Below are 14,700 nucleotides of genomic sequence, written 5' to 3'. Positions count from 1 at the left end.
CACATGCTCTGAAGTGCTGGTGTCAGCACGGAGGTGGAGCTGAAATGAGAGGCAGCTCACTAAAGTTAGACCACGACAGCGGCAAGAAATATATGAGGAGCCAGAAAGGAAATGCGACCTCTGCATTGACTGAGGGCTGCTACGAATGCTGCACACAACTACAGGCTGAATTCATCTGTCTCAGACTCCTAACGAATGACTTTCCCGTATTCTGCTGACCCAGAGTCAATGTGTTTCTATATTTTTGATAGACCAAAGAACAGCAATGGGCTTTTTATCAGCCAATGTACCCGTGGGTGGATATCTCTGCTCAGTTGCATGTGACAGATGCAAAATTCCTTCTTTCAGAAAGTCTTGTCACTGATCACTTTACATCATTATGGCTTTTTTTTTCCTCTCTCTCTCTCTAATTTGATTTAATGGAGGAAACACGTTTGAGGAAAGTTACATAAAAATACCTGAAATCCCAGAACATTATAAAGTGCCACATCAAAGAGCCAAGATGTTACAAACCTCAGAGCAGAGTCAAAACATGAAGACCCATGTCATGCCCTGCCTGCCCATAAGCAATTTCAAGCAAGGAAGTGAGGTCAGCCTCATGTCCTCTCTGTACAAACCTCTTTTCTGTATGCACATCACATCCCATGTCAGTCTAGCGAACAGACATTCTGTCAAGCTCCTACTTTCCAATTTCCTCTTGCTATAAACAGGGGGCAGGAAATTAACCTTGGCCTGAGGATGTCCAGAGTCAGGGCCAATATCCCGAACATGTCAAACTTCTCATTTTATATAATATTGTGCAGGCATGTTTAGCTGGCTAATTGTGATAGCTTCCACTGAGCCCCTCCGGTGGCTTCTGTGCTCACTAATTCAGAAACCATCTCTCTCAAATCACTCATTAAAAAAGAGAAACAATATGCAGCACAGTAATTAGCACTGGAGCACTTCCAATTGAGGAAAAAAAAGAGTGAGCACGGAGACCAGACTGCCCAGATAAACTCACCTGTAAATCTCAAATGACCACCATTTAAGGAACCACTCTTGTCTATGGACTTTGACAGCAAAACAAGGAGATGTAGACAGGGATGCAAACAGAATGAAAAGAGAATCAGGCCCACACTACCCAATGGGGAAATCACAGCTGTTAATATTTATATTAGAGTAGTGTCTTGAGGAAACAGCTGAGCTACAGATGAATACAGAAAGCAATAGTGCAGAGGCTTGTATGTTTGTGTGCGTACAGCACCTAGAACAGTGAGATTTCTCCCTCCTCTGCTTGAATAGCACTCAGTGCAATGAAACTATCATCACAGCTGTTTCCTCCACAGACGTATAGATAATGAGAGAAAGAGGGAAAACCTGTGTGTGCACGCACCATACCCAGTAGCACCACATAATCAGGAGAGAAGAGAAACAGAGCCATGGAAATCCCTTGCCCATGACAACCACCAGAGTTCGGGATTTCTACAAAGAAAACAAGCTGTTCTAAAATGCTCCTGAACTTTATGAAATTAGGAAAATTTCCGTCTCCTGGTATATGTTTACTCCAGGAGTAAACAACAGTTCAGCGACTTTTACTATAACTAAGGTTAGTCTAGCTGTATGTTTTAAAACCCTGTCATCCTCAACTTCTGTGACAGCACGTCACAGCTTAACAGAGCAAAGATTGTTTCAGGGTTGAAGCAAAGCCCTGTTGGACCTTCTGGAGCTGAAGAGAAACCAGATTATGTTTCACTGCTGTAGTACAAGGCACTGATGCTGAGCAGGGGTTACAGGCACCTCAGGGAGTCCCACAGCTGCCCCATCACTCTTGGAGTGAGCCATTTACCATCAGACCCCTCTGTCAACATTTTTGGCACTAAACTAAAAGTCTTCCTTGTCACTGTGGTGCAGCTTCAGAGAAAGAGGTTTCAGAGCTAGGTGGGAAAGTGCAGCTTTGCAGAGTAACTACCCTGTAATCACTGAATTCAAGTGCTGTGACAAGTGCAGGATACACAAATAACAAACAAGCAAACGAGAACAAGAACTCCACCAATGCATTTTGTTCTGCAAATGTGCAGTCAGATGTGAAACTACTCTCTTGTTTTCCAAGGGATGGAGGGTGACAGTGGCGAGAACAAACTTCTGAAGAAAATTTGCATGGTACATCAGCATCTGTACATGTTGTCAAAGGAAAAGTGTTTTTAACTAGTATTCCAGTGATACATGCAGAAGTTTTTAATTAAGACTCTAAGATAGATAGCATCTCCAGTTCTTTCCCTTGAATAATTACTAAACAACCCTCAAGGATCAAATAAGAAATTAATTCATGTGCTATGGACACAGAACCTTCTTACTTCTTAGGGAGCCATGTAGCCTTTTCAGACAACTGCTAAATATGACTTCTTTCAGAAATCAAAGCGGCTGATAAGAATTTACACAGGAAAGGGCAAACACAAGCCTGCCAGGCAGGCCACTTTACTAAAATCTGAACATACTGCCACCAACAGGACCAGAGAGAGGGAAGGGTCAGCTGCAATTTGGGAGACTTCGTTCAAGTCTCTTGCACTGGCTTTGAGCATGTCATGCCCAACTTTCAGCCCAAACCTTTTCCTCCTGCCTGCAGATTGTTTTGTCTGCTTCAGCATTTCAGCCCTCTCAAACAGGCACCGAGTGCAGACCATCCACCTCATAAACCACATGCTGCAAGAATTTGATCCAAACTATTCTAATTTCTCTTGAAGATCATACACCATACTGCCTCCAAAGAAACCAACATCTTCAGAAAACCAGAGCAGGGGAGGAAGAAACAACAGTATGCACTTGAACTTGCACTCCTGACAGTCGCAAAACACATTGGAAATGTAAAAATGCTTTCAATGGAGCAAAATTCTACAATGCAGGGCAACGTGGACAGACACCACCTATTTCAAGAAAATTTCACTTACACTGGGGGTCCAAAAGCCTTAAAAATCTACCTAGCTGCTACCATTTATTTGATTTTGTCAGTTCTCACTCATATAATACATCTCACTTTCCAAAAGAAGTTACGGTTTAAGAATTTTATAGTTAAAACTGTATTATAATACATTTAAGCTTGCACCAAAAGACTTGAAGGGTTTGAGCTGACTTTTTTTTTTTTAGACTTCTTGCTGGCAGGGAATAAAATTTGTTAGAAATAAGTGTTTCTATCTTGATTTAGAAAAAAAAATGGTATCCTCCAGTTTTGCTATGGAGCAGATTCCTACCAAGACAGAGCTGCTGTTAAACTGATTTGCAGCTGCTCTTGCAGGCATTGCAGAAAAGTATACTGAGAAAAGGCTGGAAAGGAGGACAGCCTTACAGGAGGGTGAAGTCATACATATCAACTGCAGTGTTAAAAGCAGCCCAGAGGAATGTATGCAAGACACAGAGAGATGATACCGTCTTTGCTGATGAAGCTGGCTGTTTTGTCAGTCATGAGTGACAGCAATGGTATAAACTAAAATTGACAGGGTGCACATGTGGATGGGGACAATGGGACTGAACTTGAAACTGTGAAATAAGGGAGGGTGTCAATGAGAGGATTCACATCTGAATGTGTGTGTAAACAGGATGGGAGACAGAGAGAAGAGCTATACTGTGTGTCAGAGAGAAAGGAACCTGGAGGTGGGCTGTGAGAGTGGAGAAGATGCCTGCTGCTTTATCCCTCTTTAATTACTTTCCAAAAGACAGTGATTTCTCCTACCTTCTGCAAGTACAGGACCGTTCCCTTCAGCACAGCATAAAAGGTTTTCCAGCCTCGCTTTCCCCGGGGAGCTGCAAAGAAAACAAATGAAAACCCATTTAACTCAGATCCATTTTTACACTTTGTCTAGGCAACAGGAGAGCTACATTAGTCCTGTGTTAAACCTCCTTTGTACTCTCCTTTTCAAAGGACAATGCAACTCAGCACAGTGCCTGCACATACCTGCTGTGAGATAAAGTAATAAAACAACCCTGACGACAGCCCTGGACTGGATCAGAAAGGAACAGGAGCAATGCAGAAAACAGGCCAGAGAGATCTGGTCTTTGTGCTCTTGCAGGAGGGTGTACGCTGCCCTTGTACAGCTATGTCAGAGCTCTGTGCAGTGGCGGTGTTTTCAGTAGGAAACACCCTTTCTCCATGCCAAAACAGGCTGGCAGTCACTGCTCAGACAGCTTGAAAATCAACACCTCCCAAGAGCATCCTTCCCTCTTGCAGCTGCTGCACACCCAAGTGGGCACTGAGTGGTCAGATGGCTGCTTCACCCCTCTTCCTGCAGCCACTGGGGAAGCCAAAGAATTGGATGGAGAGGAGAGCCAAATGAAATCCTAAGGAAAAAAAAAAAATCACCCCTCAAGAAACCTGAACTAGCACTGAAGAGCATAACAGAGACAACATAACCATCCCACAAATTCCCAGGAACAAGCAGTGGAAAAAAAGGCCGGGGGGAGCAGGGAGGTGAATTCAGCATGAAAGCTCCAGTCTGAAATTCAGCTCTGGTACACGGCGAGAAGGCACAGGCTGTACAGTCACAGAGACCAGAAGCATCTAACTTCACTCTCCACTCACCACTGACCAGCATCCGCTGACCTCTATGCTGAGATTAATACACGACTAAAGCATCACCCTCAAAAAAGCATCTCATTCTGATCTGAAGACACCAAGTGGCAGTGAAGAAATTATTAGTCCCTTGCTCCAGAGGTTAACCGTTCTCATCTTACACAATGGGCATTATTCTTAATTGGCATTTGTTCATCTCAGCTTCCAACCATTGGCCCCTGTTACGTCCTTCTCCTCTAGACTCGTTAAGTGCTTTAGCCCTCAGTAATCCTTTCTTAAGAAAATATGTATAGCATGTAATCACACCACCTCATTAGCAATCCCACACAAGCTGATCTTGGCCCTGCAACAATTACAATAAGAAATGAAATATGAAAAGCCCTGACTTTAGAAATTAGTTTCATTTTACTTGCGACTAGAAAGTCTGAATGTAACTTTTTCGAGAGTTGCATGAAAATGAGAGACAAGCCTCTGATGTATATAGGAAATTCTAAAAGCACAGCCCTAATTACATTACTCATTAAAGGATTATCCCAAAAATGCCAATATCCAGTGCACTGAATAATGAGTGATTCTGAATATTTATAATTAAGTTAATAATGGTAACCATATACAATTACTTAAGGTTAAATAAACAGATGTCTAATAAAGAAGAACCTATTCAGAACATCCAGTCATCACAAAGAATCTGATCGGTTTGATTACGACATCTCTGCTTGGATTAAGTTGTCCAGCTGCCAGTCTTCAGGTTGAAAACAGTGACCTCCAAACGTACCTTCTAAAATATACTAGCACAATATGCAAATGCAAAAGAGCTTAGCCTAACTACAGAGAGTTGCAGTTAGTGGAAACCAATCACAAAGTTCACTTTTGCCTTCAGAATTCAACCCAACAGTACGAACCATTAGTAGGTGATCTTCAATAACAACTGGGAAAAATACAGATGTTCTGAGTAGCCTCTGCTGTTTCCAAGACCATGAACTGAAAACAAACTGTAGATAAAATCACAAAATCATAGAATATCCTGAGTTGGAAGGGACCAAAAGGATCATTGAGTCCTACTCCTAACTGAAGATAACTGAACAACAAAAGACACACCCAGTCAAATCAAAGGCCTTTGATAATTAGTGCACTAGGAACGGAAGTAGGACAAGAAGGAAAGAGGATAATTAAAGTAAATAATAGACACAGCAAGATTATTACAAAGAAGGGGTAGGGATAAATTGCATGGCATAATTCTGGCTGTTACCAAAAGCTGTTGAACTTGTCAGCTATGTGACCCAAGAGTGGGAAAGAAGGGAAGGGAACACTTAAAGGATTATCCAAGCAGAGATCAAAACCAGCCTTTCTTTAAAGACAGACCTAGAGGGGAAGGAATATTTGAAACAATCTGGTATAACATAAGGAAAAGGAGAATTATCAAACTACTACAGAAGAGTTGTAATTCACTAGAAATTATCTTCTCTTCTGTAAACCACGCGCTTCATTTTCTTTTAGCACAAAAGAATCACACTGCTTTGCTGTATCATATTACTCATTATGCACATGCATTAGAGTAGCTACAAATGGGATCGAACAAAGTAAATCCTGGCCTGATAGCGAGAGTGCGATAATCCAATTGCTTTGTTGTTTGTTATTGCTGCAATTTCCCCTAATGAAGCAGTACTATTCACCTTGAGAACCACACAGTCTCATCATAAGTGGCTCTGTGCAGAGATAACGAGGAAGAGAGATGTTAAGTGTGAAAGATACTTACTTTTCTTTCCATCCATATCTGCATGGATTTTCCTAGCCAGAAATCCAGTTTTATACACAGCAGCATTGGGGTCATGAGGGATGTCCAGAAATGGGTTGTTTGAGTTGCCAATTCGACTTACAGCCTTCGTCTGGTTCCCATTATCTTTTTCATCTGTACCTTCCAAATGAGATTTTTTTTTCTCTTCGTCATCGCTTAACAAATAACGAAAAACAAGAATGAGTGAGCAACTGACCAGCAAGGTTTCATTTCAGTAATTCTTGCACAGTCCTTGTTAAAACATACTTCCCACTCCATACGGGACCCTATGCAGTGAGAAACCTAGACATGCACCAAAACAGAGAGATTATAGCAAAGCTACAGGTCACCTACTTCACCAGCACAGGCCATTGGAGCTGGATTTTAAAGAAAGCCAAAGTTTGCCTTTTATATTCCCAAAAGGCAGCCTTTCAAGAGTGTTCTCTGTCCTCCAGCTACGCCTATTTTTATTTCCACTTATCTGAGTGCTAAAATAGGAAATATTTGCCTGCTGCGCTCTCCTGAAAAATCTCCAATTTCTCCATGAATTCACATGTAGATGAAAAGAATTAGATTACTACAGATCGCTGCAGTTTACTCCTTAACTTAGCATATGAAACACAGACTCTACCTCCTTTTCTTTATTTTCCTCCATAGACTAGCATAAAAGTAGTAATTTAAAAATAAAAACTACAGTAGGTGAATTATGTTATCTGTATTTTAGAAACAAAATGCTGCTCAAAATGTTACTTATTAGTACAATGTATTCAACACAGCTCTTGGGAACAACAATGCAACCCTTTCAGCAAGTCTCAAGCATTGCCTACCTAATGAATGCCTTCTTGCTCGTCACAGCCAAAAGCAAAAAGGATAAGGCAACTTAGAAAATAAAGGGTGTCCTTCTCTGAAAACTATTGTTTTCAGAGAAACAACGGGCCACCGAATCTGGCTGGATGGCACATCTGTAGGAATCATAGTTAGTGTCAGACTACAAAGCAGCCTTGTCTCTTTTGAAGTCCCCACACATTCCTCTCCCGGTGACTGCCCAAGGTATGACAGGGAGGCTGAAGGCTGCCATTTGAAGGATATGGTAGAAATGCTTCTCCTAAAACCACCACCTGACAAAAAAAAATCGTTAACACTTCAGTGCAATGATGGCTACTTGTGGGGAGAAGGTGAAACTTCAAACTGCTGCATTTCACTGGACCCAGATGATCAGCACAGGCGGCAAACTTCATCACCCAAAGCAAAACTTCCAAACATGCATACATTCACAGGTGTTTATCAGACAAGGACTAGCAAGGCATACATCAATACAAAAGTTCCTCTTACAACATGCTGCAACCACATCTGCTTATGCAAATTATGACCCACAGAAAGATCCTCCAAGAACTGCAGGCTATAGGGACAATCAGGTAACATCCCAACCTTTGCTAGCTTCCTGGGAAATTTAGTCTGACGAGATACCAGGGCAATGACCTGATGTGACAACAAGGAAACCAAACCCAGAGACACGGAGGCCAAATCAGTGAACACAGCAGTGCCAGGGAATGTTCCCGACTACCTGAACTTGATCACCTCTCATGTTACCTCATGCTTGACATGGTCTAAGCCCAGCAGGCTCCCAAATAACTTCCAGCCTTGGACTCGGAATCAGTATAGTCAAGGACCACTCCGACAGCACCTTCTTTTGGAAGGTAAAACTTTTTGGCAGTATGGGTGCTAAGTATTGACAACCATTCTGAGAGCCACAGAAAGGTGCCAGACACTTCATTCAGTTGTAGAGATGTAGCTACGGTGGTGCAACATATCATCATGGTGTGGTCTGGAAAGGTCTTCTGATTAATAAAGGGGGTCAAACTCTTACTGGAAGATCTGATTCCTGCACGGGAGACCAGTCCTTGCATCTTCCAGACCACCAGTCTGTGTTTTTCCACTTAAGAACATAGATACATGCAATAAACTTTCTGCTGGTCAAAGCAATAAGGATATCCTTGTGCACAGTTTGGTTGAAGCCCTCTCCGAAGCTAAAAAGGGTAGGAATTACCGACAATTTTGGTTGTTCACCGCCTTTCCAGTGCACTGCTCTGACTAGCTGGTGGCCAGGCCAGACCACTGTGTGGCACATACTTCTTAAATGTGTCCATTCCAGGAGCACATTCTTTCCACCCAATTCTCTGTGTATTTCATGGTGCCTAATCCAGACTAAAATCTTTCTTAGGGCACTAAGCACTCAAGCTGATTTGTCACATTTAAGTGCCTTGTGAATTCTGGGATCTCAGCCAAGGACACAGTGGATTTCTCCTTGTCAGCAGAGACCTACTGCAGTAAATGGCTTAGGATTTTTTGGAGTGTGCTATCTTCTTTGAATCCATGGGAGCAAGTTATCCAATACTGATCCTGTCCTCCGGGAACATCCCTGTGCCCTTATCCAAGCAGTCACAAGAGTTGTGATGAGCAGTTCTGGGATCCTGGACAGCCCTAGTGCTGGGGGTGGTGCTCTCAAATTCAGCAACTCTGGGACAGCTAAATTGTCTTCAAAAGACAATTGCAGACAGGGCAGACAAGTATATAATAGCATCTGCTGTCCTGACAACTGGTAGCAGAAAACAGGCCTTTAAATAGCCCTTTAAACTAAGAGTGGAAATGGGACATCCTTGAGACTCAGAAGCCTCATGCACTTGTTAGACCTGGACACTGACAGTTTGGATGTCAAGATGCATAAGCATTACAGAGAACATGAAGGAATGGATGAACAGCTGAGGAGCCTCTATCTCCCTCTGACCTTGAATACCTAGCAGTAGCAGAGAGAAAATCAGGGGCTCTGGGACCCACTTCTTAAAATGCTTCATTTTACTTTGGCAGTCAAGAATAAGAAGAAAGAAGGAGGATTGGGAGGAGTTTCAAAGCAGCAAAACAGTTCAGGTAATGGTCTTTGGTTGATGAATAATACTGGTCATGAATGGAGTCAGGTGGGGACCGATAAAAAAGTACATAAATGCTTCTTTGCATTTATTCGAACAGAAAACTTACATGACATGACAAGAAAAAAGACTGGGTTCATCAATTTAAAAGAAATGGCATTTAAAAATATTCCTATGTGTAACATATAATTATACAAATCTGTGGGACAGACAGCATTTTTATCAGGAATGTGACTTGAGAAGCCAATGGAAAGAAGTTCCCCTTGGCATCTTTCCCAAAGGGAGGAGAGAAGAAAGGAGAGCCAGGTGACTACCAGCCAACCCCTCTCTAAAACTAATCATTAAGCTGCAAGCAGGAAACATCCTAGAATTTGAGAAAAGAAATGGTAATTATAATGGAGAGAGATTTCTGGATTTGACCTAGAAAAGGGTGAGATTCAGCACAGATGTCATTATAACCAGCTCAGTCTCAGCATCCCAGGTACTACTGACTCAAATACAGCCATTTAGTTTCTACAATTTTGTAAACAGCAATTTGGGATTTCATATTATTAATTCCAAAATACTATTCAGTTTATTTTAAGATGATTATTTTATTACTCTTATCACCTGCAGCAGGAGGCAGACATAATATTACAAGCAATGAAGAACAATAAAGTTCACCATCACATTTCCATGTAGACATCGTGCAAACAAAACATTTAGCTCTGGCACCTTTGAAATCAAGCTCATTTTTCTTATTCACTTGAAAGCTGACAAAGACTGATGCAAAAGCCAAAGGAGGAGGAACACCTACAAAACCTGGGATGTAAAATTATAGACAATGAGACTGAAGGGATGTTAAAAAGTCACCTAACCCATCTCTTAATATTCATAGCTGGATCCATTCTTCGTGATCCATTCTAGACAGATACTTGTAAAAACAGTTCATTAAAACCTCCAGTGAAAGGACTTTCATAGCTTGTCCTGGTAAAGCTACTTCCTGGTTTACAAGAATTATTGCTAGAAAGTTTTTTTTTTTTTTTTAACGTTTAACATCAAATTCCCTTGTTTCAAATATAAGCCCATCCATAATGGGTGTGAAGAATAATTCACACCCTTCTCTGCAACAGCCATTATACCCTGAAAAGAATACACCCAGGTCCCTCTCATCAGTGTTATCTTTTCTCAACATTCATATTCACAGGATCTTGAATTCATTTAGTCTTCCAGGTGATGTCAGGGCAGAACAAGACGTTCCCATTCAAGTATGAAAAAAATCTCATGAAAAAATCAAGTCCCTTGGGGGAAGTTTAAGAAGCATGAGAAATTATTACACAATTATCATGGCTAAATGCACCAAACTGGGGTAGTTCCAGTGACCTCAGCACACTGAAAACAAGGTGGATTGGACTAGCTGGACGAAACAGTGCCTGGCTTCACTGCAGTCAGTAGGAATTTCTGCCAACAACTTCAGTGAGGCCTCATTGCTACTTCGTGCTTGACCAGTGATTCAAGGAAATGAACTACAGTCCAACAGAGAGGAGAGATCTACAGTGGTATGCAGTGCAGAGGAAACATGGAATGGGATAAGAGACAGAGAAGTCATACATATGATGGTCAGTTTTCCCACATTGCTTTTCACAAGGCAGACAGGCAAGAGGAAACGACCAGTAAATGGCAGAACACTTCCTGGTAGTTCTGTTGTGAAAATTAATCAAAAACCTGGGGGGGTAGGTGGAAGTTTGCACTCAAGAGCTACATTTACCAGTTATCCATGGATTCTGGGCCAGATTTGTTTATTTTATAGATCATGGCATGTGATTCGCTTTTAACCTTTTAGGGAAATGGAACCTGCAAGTACTGCAGAAGAAGGAATTCTAGTGTAAATTCTCTTCTGGAGCTGTACTCATGTTTCCTTGTTCATAAAGCATAAACGAATATTTGTCCTACTGAATGCCTACAGAAATAGATGAGGAGCACATCTGCTGATTAAGGTGCCACTTCTTTTGACTACAAATTTGGAATCATGGTAGCCTTTCCTCTCATAGGGCTTAGGACTAGACTGTAATTCTACTGGAAGTGGACAGCAACCTACCTAGTATGATGACGTGCTATCTCGTAATTACTGTGATAAGGATCAGGTAGCAATCTTCCCCATCTCACTCATCACTGTTAGCCGTCCCTGCCTAAGGACTTACAGACAGCCATTAATCCACCAATAATGCATTGCCAGAGAAGCTCCTAAACTGCTTCTTAGCTCATAAAAAACAGCTTTAGATCCTCAAGGGGATTTTAGCTATAAGAAAGGTGTTCCTTCATCTTAACAGCACCATGAGGGAGGTTACGCTGGGTTTTGCGGCCATACTTCCACATTGCCTTACCTCCCAATTCTTCCACAGCCAACTCCATCAGGGGAAGCAAAGAAATACTCTTTGGAAAGGACAGAGAGGACCATTCTCAGTCCTCTCACAGCAAAACTGACCACAACTCCTTCCCATTCATCTTTCTCTGCAGCAGATCAAGAGACAGTGATTTGCCTTCTCCCTCCAGCTCTGGCAGTCCTGAGGCTGCTTGGGGTTACTTTACACCAACCCGCAGCAGTGTAACAGTGAGGAGAAACGTCTTCATGCTCCCTCTTCCAGTCATCCCTCTCAGGCCTAAACTAAAGGTACTACCTCTTCAGCTTTGTCCGGAACGAGCTTTGTTTCTCAGCGCAGAAAGTAATTTGCACGCAAGTCCCAGCTATCTTCCTGAGTTGCATTACAACCTCATCCCAAAGCCTTATTTAAGATTCTGGTTTCCCCCTCTTCCAGCCTGCTTGCATTTTTTTTCCCCCCAAACAATTCATTAGCAATGGATATAGTCTGGACTACGTAAATGCCAAAGAAGTTATTACCTATACAGGACCAGGTCATCTCATAAATCACCTTGACTGAAGCTCATGGGAGCAGAGCCAGGCATGAGCCAGTTCCCACCTGGAGGCTGCCCAAATCGATTAAACACAATATGGTCTCTTGCCAAGAGAAAAATTCTGACATGAAAGTCATAACAGATTCTGCTGGGTCTAAAGTACCTCTGAGAAAGTATCCTGCAAAGCGCTCTGATCTTGTGACATGTGAGATTCACACAGCATATTCCAGACCCAACACATGGTTTGGGAGAATGTCTCACCCTGCTTCTTATAAGACTCATCAGAGGTTGCACTTCCTGGTGATTCTCATTGCCAGCACACCTTCCTCACTACTCTGACATTACCTGACACACTTCCAAACAGGGGCTGAAATCCCAGTTGGGATAACCAGACCCTGTAAGCAGGGTTTTATGCCTTGACAAGATATTCACTTGCAGAATGTAAACTTAAGGACGATCAGAAGCCAGTGGGCCTGCAAGACCTATGGCAGTGGTTAGGACTGCTAGCACAAAAGATGCAGTAGCATGCAGTCTTAGGAAATTGAAGTTTCAGATAAGTAAATCCATGAAGATAAAGACATCATTCTATTTTACACCAAAATCCACTGTTCTGCAAGAGGCAAGATCTAAAGCAGACCCTTCTACTCTTTGCTGGCATACCTTAACCACATTAAACCTAAGCACAGAGAAACGTCAATTTAACATGATTAGAAATGGAAGCTCTCTCTTCTTCATTGTTTCAGTAGTTAACAAGCGTTAGTCTGTCAAAAGCAGCTAAGGATAGGGGGATATCAGACTTTGTCCTATTTATCATCTTTCATATTAGGTTGTTGTCAAGTTATCCATAGTTAATCAGGAGACAAACCAAGACAATAAACCAACAGCAGGAAACTCAATCCAAGATGTGTGTTTCTATTCAGTGGTTCTGACACAATGTACTGAAAGATAAAGGGAGAAGTCAACATCTGTTTTATTTATGCAGTCACAGAACAAGAGAGGATTTAATTTCTCTCTTTTCAGGCTGAAGTTTCCTACAAAATGAAATGTCCTCTTTCCTTACAAATGCAATTGGCTCTTGTCACTAACAACTCCCCTTACTGGATAAACAGATGAGGCAGTATTGCCAGGTCATTCATTAACAGAAAAGCAAACTCATTACACACACTGGCTATCTTCTACAGGCTTTGGAGCCCACTCAGATGGTGACACAGGAATTATAAACAGGTTACTACTCAGGTACTATTTTTAAACTCCTAAATCCCATGCAGTATACTTACACTGCCCATTCAAGCTTCTCATTCTTGATTGAATTGTAGAGAGCCTGCAAAGGGAAAGAAAAGAGATGTGGTTATTTTTACCCCTGCTACATATACATTAATATGCTAATGAAAATTAGTAAACTACTACAAGCAAGTGAGCTGTCTCTGATCAAGAAAGTACCATATCTGCTTAGGGTAACAAAAAAGTCTTGAGAATAAATCTCATCTAAAAAGAAAATACCAGAATTTTAGAGTAGAGTCATTTTCTGGAACACGATTTTTTCTGTATTTATTTTTAAATAACTCCACAAGTTTGCAAAATGCACAAGACTACAACCCTACATGTCACTCTGAAATTCAAGCTCAAATTTCATTGCAGCTACAGTCAGTGAGATTTTTTGCTACTGGCTTTAACGGGGCCAAGATTTCATCACACAGGCTTACCAATAGAAGTACACCAGGATAGCTATCCAAAGCCTTTGAGCATCACAGACACCTGAATGCCTCCCCCAGTTACACATTCAGACATAAATAAATTCCATTTAAGTGCAAACCAGAAAAATAACTATAAGTAACTTTTGTGTTTGAAGATCAATGTCTTAGATTGCTATCTGCTAATGTAGTTATTATTTCACTTCACGGGACAAAAGCTAGTAGGCTTGACACCAAGGGTCCCAATTCTGTTGTTGATACCAGCCTGCAATAAAAAGGGTCTGGAGGGTGACTTTAGCCTGGATAGATATCAGACACTTGGGATGAATTTCTTTTGACAGGAAGCACTTGGATAAGAGCATCTGATTTGTGCTGATATATACAATGGATAAAAGCCTTCTATTACTACAAGCTAATGGAGTTCTTCAAATAGGCCACTTGACTCAAGTGAGGTATTTTGGTATGGAACGTCCCTGATTCTCGCACTTATAATCCACATTTGTAATTTACTTTATATACATAGCTAGATTTACTCCCTCTGGCACATAACTCCTACACAGCCTTGAAATATGTTAACGTGTAGAAGAACTGTTGATGCACATGATTACCAAAAAGTAGCACATCAAGGATGAACAAATCTGAAAGTCACACACTATAGAAGCTATGACATGCTCAACAGAAACATTAGCATTTAAATAGTCTTAAGTCTGCCCCAAAACAAAAATAATTTGGAAGACTATAGAGTTGAAACTAGTCTTGTGCATATGTCACCATTGAACTTGCAATGGGAATCCCATGAGTATATCCCACTGCTCATCCTGTGATCCACAGACTTCTTTCTGAATCTTGCATAGTCTATTTGAAGATCCGTAATAT

General features: G+C 41.5%; 1 protein-coding gene across 5 annotated transcripts in view; it reads right to left on the bottom strand.

The window, feature by feature from the left end:
• Window positions 1-14,700, bottom strand: part of PSD3 (pleckstrin and Sec7 domain containing 3) — a 113,221-nt gene that overhangs the window by 23,323 nt on the left and 75,198 nt on the right. For all 5 annotated transcript variants that reach the window (XM_040540103.1, XM_040540100.1, XM_040540102.1 and 2 more), the window contains 3 exons: window positions 13,411-13,454; window positions 6,300-6,493; window positions 3,707-3,777 (listed from right to left, as the gene is read on the bottom strand). In XM_040540103.1, coding sequence (XP_040396037.1) covers window positions 3,707-3,777; window positions 6,300-6,493; window positions 13,411-13,454 — 309 coding nt within the window. The remainder of the gene's footprint in view (window positions 1-3,706; window positions 3,778-6,299; window positions 6,494-13,410; window positions 13,455-14,700) is intronic.

This window comes from Cygnus olor, chromosome Z (assembly GCF_009769625.2).
Source record: "Cygnus olor isolate bCygOlo1 chromosome Z, bCygOlo1.pri.v2, whole genome shotgun sequence".
NCBI lineage: Eukaryota > Metazoa > Chordata > Aves > Anseriformes > Anatidae > Cygnus > Cygnus olor.
The sequence above is the reverse complement of the archived record's forward strand: the minus strand, read 5'-3'. Positions and strand labels throughout refer to the sequence as shown.